The 18,095-nt window shown below is 39.1% G+C and overlaps 1 protein-coding gene across 1 annotated transcript in view; it reads left to right on the top strand.

Moving 5' to 3' along the window:
* Positions 1–18,095, top strand: part of ARHGEF12 (Rho guanine nucleotide exchange factor 12) — a 94,989-nt gene that overhangs the window by 33,028 nt on the left and 43,866 nt on the right. The window contains exons 2-9 of the mRNA XM_063436523.1: positions 5,789–5,887; positions 7,481–7,530; positions 7,789–7,846; positions 8,267–8,418; positions 9,486–9,557; positions 11,022–11,132; positions 13,682–13,753; positions 15,445–15,537. Of these exons, the coding sequence (XP_063292593.1) occupies positions 5,789–5,887; positions 7,481–7,530; positions 7,789–7,846; positions 8,267–8,418; positions 9,486–9,557; positions 11,022–11,132; positions 13,682–13,753; positions 15,445–15,537 (707 nt within the window). The remainder of the gene's footprint in view (positions 1–5,788; positions 5,888–7,480; positions 7,531–7,788; positions 7,847–8,266; positions 8,419–9,485; positions 9,558–11,021; positions 11,133–13,681; positions 13,754–15,444; positions 15,538–18,095) is intronic.

The following is an 18,095-nucleotide window of genomic DNA, read 5'->3' as shown; positions in this document are numbered from 1 at the left end:
GTAAGGCGTAGAAGGCCAGGAAAACATACCTAGTGGGATTACCAGCAGGAAAATAGGAGCGAGGGAGGTATTAGATACGTGCTGTAACCTAGTAAAACGATAAGGGGATTGAGTACCCGTGCGTGTAGATTATGTGAGTGGCCCAGAACGTGGGCCAGAACAGTAAACGGAAAACCTCCCAGAACCTATAGAGAAGTAATGAAAATAATAAAAGGTAGGTGACGGAAATGCAACAGAAATACATATGTAACCTGATTATAATAAGTGAGAAGGACCTGGTACTGGCAGGCTAGCTAGAAGCCAAGCGGCGAAGAATTAAGCTACCTCAACGTGACAGATGAGTCCCTACTAAATGCCAAGCGGCGTGAGAGGCGCTAACTATGCGTTGGCCCGAGGGGATATTTTGAGGCCACCGAACGTTGTGGCGGGTTGTCGGCCTCTCGGTGGCAACTAAAGCATAAGATAGAATGGGAGTGACATGGGAGGCCCTCCCTATGCAACAATGCGAGGCGGCTACTTATGAATTGGGCCGAGGGACGTATACCTCCGGGTATGAGGATGGGTGTTGGCCTCGCGGGACCACTAACGTATGGATTAAGACCGGAAACAAAACCTAGTTGGGCAACCTAAATCTTCAAAGCCAGTAATTACCCTAAATAGAAAGTACGGGGTTGTGAAACGTGCCTGATGTAGTCTGAGTCAGGACGAGATTATAAGCAGAAAATAGGGGCGAGAGGGAGGTAGTAGATAAGTGCTGTAACCCAGTAAAACGATATAGGGAGTAACCGTGCGTATAGATTAAGTGAATGGCCCAGATCGTGGCCCTGAACAGTAAAAACGGAAAACCTACCAGAACCTATAAATGAGTAATGAAAGTATGACAAAGGTAGGTGACGGAATTGCAGTGTATGTACAGCAACCGCGCTGCATGACCAAGGCACCTAAAGAAAGCGAGATGTCAATGCCCATTAAAATAACATTCAATACGTACAACCCAAAACCACATCAATAACCCAAGGCCACGTATCTGAAGCATATAGGCAGAATTAACACAGACAGACCAGAATGGATACTTGTGGTCGTTATAGTGAGGGCGGTTCTTAACTGCAGTGGTATAAGCCACTGCTGCCACTACAAGTCACTCCTCTGCATACTACACCATAACCCTGTACAAATATGCAAAGTAGTTATGGTGTTTCAGTGATGTCTAAAATAAACGACCTAAGGAAAAAGGTTATCCCTACTTCCCCCCTATCACAATCGGCAAGAAGTTTGATATGCCATCCTAAACAGTACTCAGTAACCATCTCCACAAACAGCTCAAGACCTACAATACAAAATGAGTTAAGTCTAGTACTAACACGTCATGTCAGGTATTACGTTTAAGACTCCTATGACGTGGATAGCAAACCGCAGCACTCGTACAAACTGAGTGTTCACCAAATATGTGCACATAACATAAGTAATTGTACCATATCTATATTAGTCCATATGCAGGAATGTCGTGACCCTCCCTGTCAGGGTCAGCATGAATCACTCTATGTGGCCACGCATGGCTAAGAGTAATGAGATTGGCATGTATTTGTGCTTGCAGACCCTCTGCCGTTTTGACTAATGAGACAGGCAGAGCGTGTGCTGAGACAGTGCTTGACAGCCCGAGATAGCATGGAGTAAAAACAAATATTGGATCTTATAGAGGTACCTGACAGAAAATTCGACATAACGTTTAAATATTCAGAAAACACATATCAGAACCCTAATTATAGCAGAACGATATAAATAGCCAGATTACTTCCAATATACAACTTGAGATGCATACATGTCTCAATAATGTTGGCTAACAGAATAGAACAGCAGTACATACACCTGATTTTTTAATACATTGAGGACAGTCCGGGTTCCGACCGGTGGAGGTCCAGAGGAGTCTTCGACTCTGTAAACATGTGCTCGGGTAGCCATCAGAGAGCCGAGCACTGCGGTGAGTACAGGCTGAGGGGGCACTCGGGTTAGTGCAGGCTGAGGAGGCACTCGGGTTAGTTAGGCACTCGGGTATGTTGCCATGGGAGCAAGGTCCCCCGGCGGGGAAACTCCGTGAACCCCCGAGCCGATGCCCCTGTACAGCAGCCGTGGACCTCGGCGGGTCAGGCTGTGTGTGGTCTGCAGGTCGGTACAATGATACCGGCCTGCCTACTCACCTCCCGTCGAAAACCGCCGTGAAAGGAGGAACACCAGCTGTCAGGAGGAGCTGCTGTGCTGCAACCTGCAACCTGGAACTGCTGCCTCCACTCTGGGAACCGGAAGTCCAACCGCTCTGGGAACCGGAAGTGACTCGCCAGACTGACCGCTGTAAGGTGGGAGGGGATTGGCAGCCCTTTTAAGGGAATTCAAGCACCTCCCACAACTACAGGCCAAGGCCTTTCTATATATATATATATATATATATATATATATATATATATATATATATATATATATAATATTAAAGGGACACCATAGTCACCAAAATAACTTTAGCTTAATGAAGCAGTTTAAGTGTATAGATCATGCCCCTGCTGTCTTACTGCTCAATTCTCTGCTATTCAGGGATTAAATCACTTTGTTTATGCAGCTCTATTCACACCTCCTTGCATATGACTTACACAGCCTTCCTAAACCTTAGAGTCATCTAATGTTTGCACTACCTTTATTGCAACTTCTATTTAATTTAGAATGTATTACCTCCTGCTCTGTTAATAGCTTGCTAGACCCTGCAGGATCCTCCCATGTGTGATTAAAGTTCGATTTACAGAGCGAGCAGGAGATATAAAAAGTAAAGTAAACATCTGATTGAAAGTAAAACCTTTTTTTTTTTTTCATGCAGGCTGTGTGAGTCACAGCCAGGAGCCAGGGGAGTTGTGGTAAGGGTTGCATAAACAAAAACAAAGTGATTTAACTCCTAAATGGAAGAGAATTGAACTACTTCATTAAGCTAAAGTTGTTTTGATGCCTGTAGTTTCCCTTTAAAGCAGTCATTTTGGTCCTTTAAAAAAAATATGTAAGTTGTATGGGTGCACTTAAAGACAAACCCTTAAATTATGGTGAAACAAACACACATTTTTCTGTATTGTCTTGGTTCAGAAGTTGGTCAATTGTCCTTAAGGGCTTAATATAACGAACATAAGATACTTTTAAAAATATTATTACTACTGCTACTTCTAAATGTAAACAATTTTATGTCTATACACAATTTGAAAAAAATACGAGCTTAAAAGGATCCTTTAGTGCCAGGAAAACAAAGCCGTTTTCCTGGCACTATAGGGTTAATAGGTCCACCCCTCCCGTGGGACGTAAGTTGGCGGGGGGAGACCTAATAAACATGCGTGGCAATAGCCACGCACGCATTAGGCCTTCCCATAGGAAAGCATTATCCAATAAAATCAGACTCTGGAGGTCCGTGAGGACGTCCAGCGCCAGATAACAGACTAAAAGTCTGTTAGGATTCTGGAAGTGCCCCCAGTGGCTGTCTGGCAGACAGTCACTGGGGGCAGACTTAGATCTGCAATATAAACATGTTTAACATTGTAGCACTAAGTGCAAAGGGTCACAGCACCCAGACTACTTCAATTAGCTGAAGTGGTCTGGGTGCCTACAGTGTCCCTTTAATATTTAAAGTGGCACTGTCATGCTGAACTTACCTTTCCCTAATCGCTTTCTCTTCTCTTCCTCTCTCAGGATCTGTTCTTTATTTCTTCCTGTGTGCTTTAGTTTTCTTTAAAACATAAAACGAAGGGACTATTTTGTCTTATGTATATTTCCTACGCCTGACCAGCGGAGGAGCAAAGTATGCTACTATTCCTGTGGTCAGAGCAATTTTCCCCCAATTCTCACCTTTCCTCCGTGATCTTGCGATGCTTCCTGTCAGTGTTCCTGAACGTCCTGTCACTTAGACAGAACGCTGGCAAAATTACAGAATTTAGCCCTAACAGAATGAGAACAGTTTGTTCATTCATATTAGGATGACAATCGGTACTTTTAGGACTGATCGAAATTTAATTTGAGTTATTGAAATTCCGATCCGTGCTGCAGCTGCATCTTGAATCCGCTTAGTAGATAGCTCCTTAATTCCCACGGTATTAGGGAGCTATCTACCGAAAGACTGAAAGACCAAGACCCTACTAATACCAACTAAAATTTACTTATATCGCGAGTAAGGGCATGTCTAGTAAACAGTGAGCAGCCAAATGAAAATTGTGGGGGGGGGGGGGCTATTGTCCTCCACCCCCACCTCTCCACCCCCATCCATGAGCGACGGGTGGGGGCCTGAAATGAAAATGGGGGGACGGACCTATTGTCCTCCCCCCCTGGTCCCCACTCATGAGCAACGGCTGGGGGCCCTATATTACAATAATGGGGGGGGGATACCTATTGTCCTCCCCAGCCCCCACCCATGAGTGGGGGGGGGGCTAAATTCTATCTTTACATATTACAAATGCGGGAACTGCGAGCCAGTAGCTCCCTCCTTGTAATAAACTAAACAAATGCACAAACGAACACTGATATTCACTGTTTGTTCGTCTGATATTTCTATTCGTTCACTTGTCTTTCTGACTGAATTGACTAAATTCATTAATATTAATTACCCCCATGAGGGCATACTATTTGCAAAAGTAGACAACCCAAGTTATTGCAAATCGGGTATGTCCAGTCTTTTTTAGTAGCCACTTAGTCACAAACACTGGCCAAAATTAGCGTTCGGATCTGTTTTTTGCATTTTTCACACACATACAAATTAGAATGCTAACTTTGGCCAGTGTTTGTGACTAAGTGGCTACTAAAAAAAGACTGAACATACCCCATTTGTAATACCTTGGGTTGTTTACTTGTGTAAATGGTGTACTATCATGGGGGTGATTTTTATTCCTTGGATACCATAAGGTCTCAAAGGCAACATAACCAGTCTGGCAAATTTCAATGTGTATAAACTAAAAAAATGTATGTGCTAAATGTAATATGAAAGAGGGGAATTACGGTTGGACAGACATATAGCGCAAATGGCAGGTTTTGTTTATGTTTTGTTTTGATCACAACTTGTACAACTGGCTCAGTCCTTAAGGGGTTAAAAAAAAAAAACCTGATGCGGCCATGACAGTGCTGCTTTAAAACACAGAAGCAAGCCAGATTCTCTATCTGCAAAACAACATAGTTTTTGTCAAAAGGAAAAATCATGGAGGTGTTGATTGTATCCCAGTGAAGTGAGTTTTCTGTCCAGAGCCTCTCTCTGTCACTGTTCATTAATCACAACAGGCAGGTCTCTTCCAGTTTGCAGACTAACAACATTTGAATGTACTACAGAGAATGCAGCTTGCTTAATACATATACAATTTTGTAAAATTATTATTCATCATAAACCGCTGGTTTTGCAGACACCAAATATGAATGTAATTCCATCCTGGCATGTGTCTGCCCGTTGAATAGGACGCAAGCCCAAAAAGACAACTGTGGATCAGGCTTACAAATTTGCACTTGCCCTGTTGCAGGTGATGACCATTTGAGGCCTTTTTTTTTTTTTCTATCTTGTCTTTTCCTGCCTACATTTTTCATTAGTGCTCCAACCTGTTTGTCTTATGTTCGTAAATCTTAGCTTTTGTAATTTAAATTCTCCTCCCAGTTAAGGTATGAACATCTCTACTAATGGAGCAGTCTCTCCTTCCTTCTAAACCTTCAATTTGAGTTTCATTGTTTAAAAATAAAAAAATCTTGTACGTATAGTTGATTGTGCTACATGATAACGTTTTCCTTTTTATCCCAGGTTTAGTTCAGCGTTGCGTGATAATCCAAAGAGACGAGAATGGCTTTGGTTTGACGGTCAGTGGAGATAACCCTGTCTTTGTTCAGTCTGTTAAAGAAGGTAAACCCCCAGCTATTTTGAAATTGTAAATACTAGAGTGCAAGTTAAATGCAAATTTTCTTTATAAAGATGTGCACACAGATCATATTGGTGTGTAGTGGGCTTGGTAAATATCATTAGAGTCAAGGAGTAAATAGTGTGTGAGGCACTTCTAAACAAATTCAAAACTTTGGTGCTAGAAGATGGGATCCCTGTTCAACTTGTCCATGATAATAAGCAAACAAAAAATAAAGGTCAGAAAAAGAAACAAGTCTTACTGACAGCCGCTAGAGGCGCTTCCGTGCTTCTCACTGTGATTTTCACAGTGAGAAGACGCCAGCGTCCATAGGAAAGCATTGAGAATGCTTTCCTATGAACTGACTGCGCGTGCGGCTCTTGCCGCGCATGTGCATTCGGCGGAAGAGGGAGGAAAGTCCCCTAGAGCCCGGCAGGAGGGGGGCTATGAGGTTGGGGGGGGACCTATTAACACAATAGTGCCAGGAAAAAGAGTTTGTTTTCCTGGCACTATAGTGGTCCTTTAACCTAGATAGAGACAAACTTGAAATTAGAAACAGAACTTTGAGAAGTGTGTGGATACCAGATCTCAAAGATTTACCCACACTACAAATTGAAATACACTTCTATTGGTATAAAACACAAGTCTAATCTTTATTGATAATTTTAACGTCACATATAAAGCATCAAGTGGTAAGTGGTGTAACAAACGTGATTGTGAGAAAGTAAAAATACAAAGGGAGAGCTATATAGCCTGCCAAATTCGGCCTTGCAATATAAAACCCCCATAGGTAGATACAATTGTAATCCTACTGTGCCATGGTGAGGAAGCTGTCTGACACTTTCCAAACAGAGGCAGTGCAAGAGAGGAGGTTGCTGCCTACATAAGCAGGCTATTTAGTGGCGCTGGATAAGTTGTGCAGAATAAAATGATGCCCTAAACATGAAGGTGCTACATCCCTGCCAATTAAACGCTCCTTGGCCATGTCCTTCCTGTTGGTCTCCCCACAGCAGTAGCCATTAGCCCTACAGGTTGATCTTTCCACAGCTACATATTTACAATTTGAGCTTAACCCTAACCAGTTGAGATTACAAGAGCCATTAAATCCATTCATCTCCCCATATCTGTAACCATCCTACTCATCTCCATATGGCAGTAACCTGACAATTGATCTCTACACAAATCACCTTCCTACAAACTAATCTCGCCCTCCCTTTCTTGTCACTCAATCCCCCACCTTTTCCCTCCCCATCTCTCTCCTTCCTTCTACCTTAAATCCTGGACTGTTGCTTATCCTTGAGGACTGTTCTGCTATATAGATGTGTTAAAATGCATTGCAGCTTCATTAAACCCTGCTGTCATTAATTCAGTCATCATTCTATTCTATAATAGAGTTTGTAAGGAACATATTGTTATGACGCTAAAGCCCATCTCAGTGAAAGCTTAAGCAGTGCTGCAGAGCCTCAAATTCCACAAAAATGGATTGCTTGGTACAGATCACAAACTGACAACAGTTTAGTTGATGGGGGAAAAAAATACAAATGATGCAATATGTATTTTGGGAGTATAATAGTTGCTGTTACATGTTTACACTTTAGATGGAGCTGCCATGCGAGCTGGAGTTCAGACTGGAGACAGAATCATTAAGGTAAAGTACATGCCCCACTATTGTAATGTGTATGTTATTTGTAAAGTAATACACAAAGAATGGCATTTTGTTCTTCATTGTTTTATACCCTGTATCTTTTTTATATAGTATGTAAATTTAAAACATATTGTATAGATTACCATTGAATAAATAATAGTCAGTGATGTTTGTAGTTCTACAATGTTGTTATTTACAAACTGTATGCATTTATATGTATATACATTTGCAGTTTGTTTCACGTCTATCTCTTTCCTTCAGGTTAATGGCACTTTTGTCACACACTCCAATCACATAGAAGTAGTCAAGCTCATAAAATGTAAGTGTCATTTGACTTCATGATCAACCAAAAATCACTAAAAAAGAAAACCAAAATGTTGAAATATGTCAGGGAATGAAAATAGTAAGTCTGATGAAGCAATCGTACTTAGGTTTTCCATTTTAGTAAACTAAATTGTATCGTATGGCTTGTTTGAAGAGATTCCTTTACATGGAAATAATGCCAGAAAATAATACAACATATGTTTACTTGCACACCTACCAGTTTTTACTCTAGCTAGTAAGATACATTTAGCCAATACTGTTTGAGTGATTTTGTCGAGAGCATTGTAGTATGCCATAAATTCCCTTTGTGAATTAGTTTGACACTGCGGACACATCTTTAAACATATGTCATTTCATTATTTGGTTTGCCTTTGTTATGTTTTTTTACAATTTTTTTTTTATCTTCTTCATACAGCTGGCTCCTATGTGGCACTAACAGTTCAAGGACGACCCCCAGGATCTCCGCACATCCCCCTTTCTGATTCTGAGCCAGATTCACTTTTGTCTCCCCAGTCCCCAAGCACCCCAGGGCATCTTGACAGGATAAAAAGCCCTGTACTTGTTGGGGTAAGTTGCCAAAATACAATCTGAATGTGTAGAAAGAAGCTTGAAGTTGTATTCTTCGCTCTTGTGGCAAATTTGCTAGTATTTATGTTTGATTTTAAAGAATATTATTGTATTAAAGCATTTTAATATGTCTTGTCTAATCTATATAGCTAAAGTATATTAACAATCTATTCTATCTGATCTATATCTCTATGTACATCACTCTATACATCTATATCTATAATATAAATATGAGAATCTCCAATATTTGACTGTCATATCTCATTAAATCTATGTCAAATTTGCAAAAGTAGTTAAAGGGTTTCTTCAACCCTTTGTTGATAATTATTAGAATAATGTCCTCTTGGCATTATTCTTTGGTCACCCCAAATTAAACTCTTAAAGAGCATTTTGAAATAAGGTTTACTCTCAATTCATTGCTGGGCAAAGATCTCTGCACACCCCTGTCTGACATCACAGTAGCTGCACCGAGGTCCAATAAAGCCTTGAATGGAGGATTTAACAGGCTCAGAGCATATGCGTGGTCATGGTGGTTGAAGTAACCATTTAATTTAATGATTTTTTTAATATTGGAAATTACATTATTAAATTGACAAAACAACTTTACTTTTGAATCCCAAACTTTGTTTTTTACTTTATGACTATATCATATATGGCTTGGGTCAATGGTATTAAAGGAACTCTGTAGTGATTATGGTGCCAGGAGTGCTTGGGTGCTTCCCAATGTAGGTAGGCAATCCATTGAATGGTTTGAATTATTTCCTGGCGCAAACTATTTGCCAAGTCTGGATCCAAGTCATCCTAGATCACAGCCAATGAGTTGGCCCTGTACTGCACTCAGAACAGGGTCTTGCAGTTCTCCTGGAGGCTGAAAGGACACTAGGAACCATGTCTTGCAGATCTCAGGTAAGCAGTCAGACTGTTCTAAAACAGTTTGACTACTTAGATGGGGGGAACCGGGGTACTTCTGGCATCATAGCATCTGCAGCGCATGGAGTGTTCTTTTTAAAAGGAATTCAATTAGTCAAAGCTTTAGTAATTGTGTTTTATTTATGTTTACATCGAAGGATGAGAACAATCTTATACAAAGCCCAAAGCTAGAGATATTAAAGAAGATATTTCAGCAAGAACAGTTGCAAGTATGTATCTTTGTATATAAGAAGTGATTTTTGTCATGTCACTTTTTTTACAAAAATTGTAATTCATGCTCCTAAAATTGTAAGATTTAGCTAAAATAAAAAAATCTAAAAACAAATTATATACTGCACCAAAAACCTTTTTTTTTTTTTTTTTTTTTTTTTTTTTACTGCATGTTAAAGACCTGACCCACCCATCTTAATATAATAAGTACTGCAGCTCTTTAGATCAATAAACAAGATTGTGTTTTTTATTTTATTTATTTTTTTACTTTCCTGTAAAATCTTTTTTTCCCATGGCAGTACATATTACCTCCCTTCTACTCATTAAAATGTATACTTTGACTACAGGCTTTTATGTCTGGTTTTGGCATTACTTATGGGCCAGAGGGGTGTACAGGGGTGTGATTTAGGTTTTTTTTCTATGTTCTGTTTGTTAAAGAGACTCTATAGTCACCCAGAAGGCTTAATCTCAATGAAGTGGTCTGGTTGCCATTCCACTGTCGTTTTTAACCAAGAAAATGGAAACGTTGTTTTGCAGAAACAGCAATGTTTTCATTGCAGGATTAACACATCTGGAAGACAACCACTAGAGGTGCTTTTGCAGCTATAACCAAATTGCACTGAGTTATAGCGCAAATTACTTTCCTAGCGTGCATTTGATTGGCATTTTGCAGAGTTTTCTCATGCATGCGCACTAGCTTTTTAATGCATTCCTGTGAAAAAACATTGGATTGGCTGAGATCATCAGTCTTGATATCATCTAGGGAGGTGGAGCATCATCACAAAAACTAGCATACTGTAAGATATAAGTTAAGTAAATCTTACCTTTTAAACCCTTGCAATGGAGTACGGAAACACTAGTGTGTTAGGAATACAAGCTTGTATTCCTGATTCTATAGTGTTCCTGTAAAGGATCTGTCCAGATTTTGGGGGACAAGTCAACAACCCAGTGGTGAGTCCTACTCTTACTATGGAGAATAGATTTTAGAGTAAGTATAAGAAAAAATTACATCTTGTTTTGACATGTCAAGACATCCAGCACAAGGTGTCACAGATGTCGTAAAGGGACTTTGTAGGCATCATAACCTCTTCAGCGGATCTAAGGGGTTTTGGTGCCTGGAGTTAAGAAACACCAGATCCCATACTACTACTAAATGATTTACTCACAGTTTAGCAGAGATTCTCATTCCCCGCCGCCTAGCCAAGGACATTGGGTGATTAGGGCAGTGACACTCTCACCCCACCACTGCCTGCTACCCTTGGTATAGCGTGAAGTGCACCATACCTCTGCCTCTGCCATTTTGATATTGCAGGTTAGGCTGTAGGCTGCCAGGGTTAGAGCATTTCTACAAAATATTAGAACAAAGGTTATGAGGCCTACAGTGTCTCTTTAGGTTGTATAATTAATTATTTTGTTTTGTTAGTAGATTGAACTATGTTCATGCCGTTTGTTATTTTCCTTAGCATGGCTCAAACTCGTTACAAATCAATGAGCTGGATGCAGACTATGGTGACCTTGTGCGCAATGATTACAGCAGTGGTTTCGGATCACGTCCAAACAGTGAAACTGCAGATGTGAGTATCTTGTGCATTGAAGGTTGGTACTCTAGATTTGGGCATTCACAAGGTCTAGCTTAACCTGTACCCTTTATACTATGAATGTTCCACGTGTCATTGAAGTTTTGTATTTTGTATAACAGGGATATGGAGTAGAGGGTGTTCTATTAAAGCAAAGTCTATTTAATTTTTTTTTTATCGTTTATGTAGTGAGTAGTGGCGGAGATAGTATTTGTCTTTACATTAAATGTATAAACCATTTTAGAAGCAACTTTTTAATTGGCAACTTGAAAAAAATATTCAGATATATTAATAAGTGCTTGAGCCACTTTTTAATCATCTACAAGAATATATCTGCCAGGCAGCGAAAAGGGACACTCCATTGCCCGAATAAAATAAGCATTTTCGATCACTGCTTAGTATATAGGGTATTGATAATTATATATGCGAAATGAAAATATCAAAAAACAGCTTGCAAAATGTGCAGTTCTCTTGTCTACTGCCTTTGCAAGCCCTCCACTTCTAACACAGCCCAGACTTTCAGTGGAGCTCAATGAAAAGTATTTGCAAGGCAGGTGCTCTGGGCATTAGCCTGCATTTTGAGTTTAGCTCCACAAAGCTAAACAAATTAGGAAGTAACAGGCCATGCTGTCCGCTTGAAAGCCAGGGAGGTGTAACAAGGTCAGTTTATAAAAAAAGCCAAATTGTATTGAAATCTGTACTTTTTCTAAAATGAGGAAAAAAGAGGACACACTTTTCATACATAAAGCATTTTAGGATTGGTCTGCTGAGAGACTTACAGGGTTATTCACTATTTGAGAATTCAGTGTGAATGTCAGATTTTAGGTCAAAATAGTCAAATTTGAAAGCATGTTTGTTTCAGAGAATTTTCCCAAATCCCCTATTTTTGACTTAAATTTGATATTCACTTTAATTTCTCACTTGAGTGAATAAAACTGGGCGTAATGATGGATTTCAAGTTAATTTTCACATGATAGCGCTCATTAGTGTAACACAGGAGTCTCAAAGTCAATTTACCAGGTGGCCAGTGGTGTAGTCGTCATCTCTCATGGGGGCTGCATTACCATACTACCATATATCCACTTGTACACAAAACCGCACACTCCCATTCATACAGACACTTACAAATTCTTAATCCCATACACACACACACACACAACTGCACAATCCAATACATACATTTACAACTACAATCTCCTGTACACACACAGCTACACACAACTGTGGGGTGGCCACACTCTTGATGAATACTGCTTCTCTGTGCATCAGACAGTCTCGTAACTGAAGATTCTGTACAGAACTGCAGAATGCTGGAACTTTATTAACCAGGCTTGTAGGAGCATATAGCTTCCTTAACCACAGCAAATAAGAGCACGATCAGGACCAGGCAACCAGCAAACCAGACAGAGAGAGGTATGCCCTGGACTCAGATTTCACTTACATGGATAATCTTTGGTTTAACACATATGTTGAACTATAATAGTGTTGGTACTAAGCCTTGTAAAATGCCTGAGTTGTGTGCAACTCTACAAAAAGCATTGAAGTTATTTCAGAGCAACTGTCTTTTCCAGTGGCAGGGACCGGTGTGACTAACAATAGGTGTTTGTATTGTTGGAAGTGGGGTAGTTGTGGGAGAGGAGGAAACAAACTTGGTAACTTATGAGGAGTTGCAATCGAAATGACAAATGCTTTATTACTATCTAATTCAGCGGGAACTTGCTAAAACACTTGTTTCTTCAACCAGCCCTCTTTGAGCTTTTATCCCATAATATAATGGATTACTAAAATGTGATCATGCAAGAAAGATGAGGGTTAGAATTGTATTTACATAAACTGGTGCTTTATCTTTTTTCTTCACTCAGCAGCTTCATCAGGGGTTATCAACAAGACATTATTTAGTTTAGCATCCACCACTATGGTAGTATGTTAAAGTTTAACCCCTTAAGGACCAAACTTCTGGAATAAAAGGGAATCATGACGTCACACATGTCATGTGTCCTTAAGGGGTTAAAGGACAGAAAACTGTTCCTGGGAAGAGTCACTGTCCTGGAACATCATTTTGTGGAGATCTTGTCATGGAAACATTAATGCTGCAATTTCCAGATTAACATTGGTACTGATAGTTACATAACTATCCATGATTTACCAGACATCTTTCAAACTGTGCTCGAGCTTAGAACATACACTGCGTAGTTACACAATGGGTATATTCACTGGAAGCTTCTCAGTTGACTCACAGTAATCAAGCGTGAGAAAAGAGACATTGTGTAGAATAGAGATCCTGTCTGTCTTCTTGTAAATGCCCTCCTCTCTATAAAATAAAAACTTTTTGGCCACTGTCTATGTTCACAGTGCAGAGCAGAAGAACCACAGATGCCCAATAGAATAAGAGAAGTGTAAAATTATTTGTAAATGGTTTTACTGCTAACTTTAGTTAGCAACCAGTGACTCATACAGTGCACTGTAGTAGTTATGGTGCTTAGAGTATTCTGTTAACTGATCCTTTCTGTAGTCTGTGTGATTGACAACAATATCTCTTTTCACAGAGTCCGCGTAGTGGACTGAGAGAGAAACACTTCTTAGAAGAGAGCCCAGAGAAGATTGAGCTTCTGGACACCGTATGAGCTTAATTCTTTTTTTTTTTTATTATTGTTTTTGTTAAACATTTTTATCCCCTTGAGACAATGTGTTCCACATTGTTTTTCTTTTATTTATAGATAATATTGTTGTATCAAAATATTCACATCCAAATAGGGCTTGATTAACATTTACCTGTAATTTAAATATTGGGAAGTTATGCACATCCAAAGAGTTTCCTGTTATATTCACCTTAAAATGCTAACTGTAAAATAATGAACATCAGTATAGTGACACTATAAATGTGCTGTATTTAAAAGCGTGGCGTCACAATAGCTCTATTAATAATTAGATGTCATTACTGTTCCAGGTACAGTGGGTACAAGAACTGTAATCACATGTCCTTAGAGATACCCTCTTTCTCATGTTCACTGCTTTTAAAGAACCTTCTGCTTCTACATTGAGAGAAGCATGGTCACATTTCACACAACTCCTATTTGTGCATAATGTGCTGTTATGGTCAGGTTCATGTTTGGATGAGGGGCTCTGGTAAATTTTTATTTTATTTATTAGAACAAAATGTCATCCTTGTTTTATATAATCCGTGTAATAATATATTTTACATCACATTGCTAAATGTATACCTCCTAGTTTGACATCAGAGGGAGGGGGTGGCAAACTTACTACTGTAACAGTTGCTTTGGTGGAAAGTGGACTCTCATTAAAGCATTGCATGCATTGCTTTGGATTTTTATTATGCCAATCAATTTATTACATCATGCAAATATAGAATTGTTTTAGACAAAATAAATAAATAAATATATATATATATATATATATATATATATATATATATATAAAATATTTTCAAGTAAAAAATAAAAATTAAAAAAAGGCCAAACAAACCACCCCCCTGACATTTGTTGGTTGTACATACTTATTCACCCACCTGTCAAAACTTGGTAGAAGAACCTTGGGCCCAGTAATAGCATGGAATCTTTTGGGTAAGTCTCAGTATTGGCAAATTGTTCAAGCTCTGTCAGTTTGATCACGGAGCATTGGTGAACAGAATTTTTTAGGACTTTGCACATATTCAGATCAGTGTCTGGGCTTTGACTGGGACACTCCTAACAGGTTATTGGTTATAAATCATTCCATTTAGCTTTGGATGTGTACTGAAGGTCATTATCCTACTGGAAAATGATAATCATGAGGTTAATCTAGTAATGTAGTCCATCTCCTGTTACCAGTATGCTGAGAGATTAGCTGGGGAGCCAGAGACATTGTCACTATCCCCCCCAGCACGTTTTCCAGTAGATCACTAAATGTAGAGGTGTTGTCGGTGACACGGGCTGCAGCCAGTGACTGTTAGTCCCAGCAATTTTTACCAAAGCGAAACATTTATATCCTGTTACTTCCCTAATATTAAATGAACCCTACTCCTAATTGTAATTGTAAAACACTTAGTACTGATGCATGTATTGTTGGAAATGCCATTGTTGGGTTATGAAGACCTGTATAAAACATTTGTCCTTTGGTCTCTCTTGCCTTGGTATTCATCCTTTAGTCTTTTGGTTCTTCTGAACCCTTCAATGGCATTATTTTCTCATGATGTATGCTTTACTGCTGTATATATCATGTATTCATGAGGATGTACTCATAGCAGTGTGTACATACTTCTAGTATGTGTATGCTGTTATATAAAATATAATGGCTTATCATTTTCCCTCAGGACTCTCAGTCTAGCATTGGAAGCCCATCCACTTGCATTGCACACTGTATCATTGGAGCAGAAGATGACGACTTTGATGCTGAACAAGAGCAGGTAAGATATTAATAGCTAAAGTGAAAACATAAAGAGGAGAGTGTAATGTTCTTGGGGTATTTTGTGCATAATATGAATAATATGTGGGCTAATCCTCTTTCACTCTCCCACACACCATACACAACTGCAGCAAAAGGAAATTCCCTACATTCCAGAGTAATTAAGACATTAGTTAGACGTTTGGGAAATAATTCTCGCCACTGTATTGTCTGTCAAGCAGAACTGATAATTGGCTTTCCTTTGTCTTAAAGAGACGCTATAGTCACCTGAGACACTACAGTTTAATGTAGTGGTTCTGGTGTCTGTAGGATGTCCTTGCAGGCTTTTCAATGTAAATGCTGCATTTTCCAAGTGTTTTCATTGCTGTCTAGTAACATCTCTAGTGGCGCACCGGCAGCCACTAGAGGTGCTTCCTATTTGAGTGCTGTACTGTGTGCAGTACCTACGTTCAGTGTCTCCATTCTCTCCATGGAGACTCAGATCGCTTCCCATAGAGATGCATTGATTCAAAGCATCTCTATGAGTAGATGCTGATTGGCGCAGCACTGCATTTTACCAAACATACCCAATAGCCTCTCAATACTTTCCTATGGGAAAACATTGCATTGGCTGAGATCATCAAAATTGAGAATCAGCCATGGAGGCAGGGACAGCCACTTCACAGCAATGAAGAAAAGGTAACTTTAATTCCATTTTTAGGAGGGCTGTGGACCTAAACTTCTACTCCAGCACTATAGTGTTAGGAATATATGTTTGCAACACTATAGTGTTCCTTTAAGTCATTTCCTGCCAACGCAAGGAAATCCTGCGAAGGTCCCTCAAGCCCTACCTTATCTTAGCAGTGTAATTGTGTTGTTTCTTTGTGTTTTTTTTTTTGTTGTTTTTTTTTTATTTGTGCTGTAGTTTCCCCTCACTTTAAAATTCAACTGGTACTAGCAGTAATCCATTTATTTGGCTCTATTAGGTTACCATGTGTTTGGCAGTGAATACTGTGATAAAGATACAGAGTAATTTTATTAACCACAAGAAAGTAGTTGAATTATTTTAGCTAATTTTGCCTTAGTAAATAGAACCCTAACTTCATCTCATTGTTTACCCCTCTTCTTCTTTTTCTTCACTGAAACTCCTAGTCAACAGGTAGAATCTCATTCTTCATAGGCTATAAGCATATAATTAATTACAATGAATATGAAACTTCTAATTTTAAAAATAGCAAGCTGTGAGTAGAATGTCTTACAAAATGAAAACAAACTCCTGCCCATCCCTACTCTGTACTCAGAACTAGTCGGGGGAAAAAAGAATCACACCTGTTTCAAGCACAATGTTCTGAAGATAAAAGCTGAGTCTTTATATAAAATTGCTACTTGCAGACCAGTTGTTATGGAGATTCATTGAACTGTTTATAAAACTACCGTATGCCCATTCATCTTCACTTTAAATAGCATTAGTGACATACTTCATTAATCTTTGAGTACTTTTATTTATCTCAGATGCTGGCAGACATATTACCAGTATTTTAAGAGCACCGCTTAAAATAATTGAATTTCCAGGCTTTTAGCTTACGGCAAACAAACACATTACACTTTAATTAGTAACGTTTTTTCAGGCTTCCGTTAAAATTTATAGTTTATCCTTGTATTTCAGAGCCATTATGGTTTTGTTTTATGTCTTGGGAATTAGCCCCTAATATAAATTACTTTAAAATGAATGGTTGTCTGTTTATTGCATATTTAATAGGATAGAATCTGGTTCCATCCACAAAACAACGGAGGATAAATTCTTACATTACTTGCTTTCAAGTAACAACTTATGTTTATTTTATATTGACTTGTTTAGCAATCATTTAATACTTTTTGTTTTCTATTGTTGCCAAATGCTTATATGCATTTTAGACAGAAGTGTCATCATTGACATAAGAATAAGAAATACATTCGTTACAAAATGAGTGTATGTAGTTACAATAAATTTGTGTGTGTTTATAGTGGGAAAGTAAAGGGACTCTATACGCACTGCAACTGTTTTGTCTCTTTGAAGTGGCTCAATGTCTGTAGTCCCCTGGCGCCATCCTTCCATTCAGTGTTACATAATGTTTAAAGTTTTAATGTTATAACAGACTTTCCAGCAACTCCCCCGCTCACCTATCCCTCCTGCCCCCCCCCCCCCCCCCCCCCCGCTCTCCCTCCCTGTGCTGCTAGGGCTAAAGAGTAAGCATTATCTTGAGGAGTAATTGGCAGCTGTGATTGCTAGTAGTGTCAGTGACCAGCCTATCACAGTGCCTATACCACATTGCAGGTATGAATCTGTATGGCTTGAATTAAGTGTTTGATTTCTGCCTTAGCTAAACCTCCAGTGAGGGCTCAGCTATGGGAAGCCAATGACTCTAGAGTTTTGTTTACATTGTCAAATGACCTGTTAGCATGCAGCCTTAAAAGCTTTGTAGAAATGGAATGGCCAGGAAGGGGGAAATGTACATTCTTTCATGGTATGAAAAGACCCACCAAAAAAAAATTTGATATGCAATTATTTATTTATTTATTTTACTGCATTCTGTTATCTTT

Source organism: Pelobates fuscus, chromosome 11 (genome assembly GCF_036172605.1).
Source record: "Pelobates fuscus isolate aPelFus1 chromosome 11, aPelFus1.pri, whole genome shotgun sequence".
Lineage (NCBI taxonomy): Eukaryota > Metazoa > Chordata > Amphibia > Anura > Pelobatidae > Pelobates > Pelobates fuscus.
Note: the sequence above shows the minus strand (reverse complement) of the source record. Positions and strands in the feature narration are given on the sequence as shown.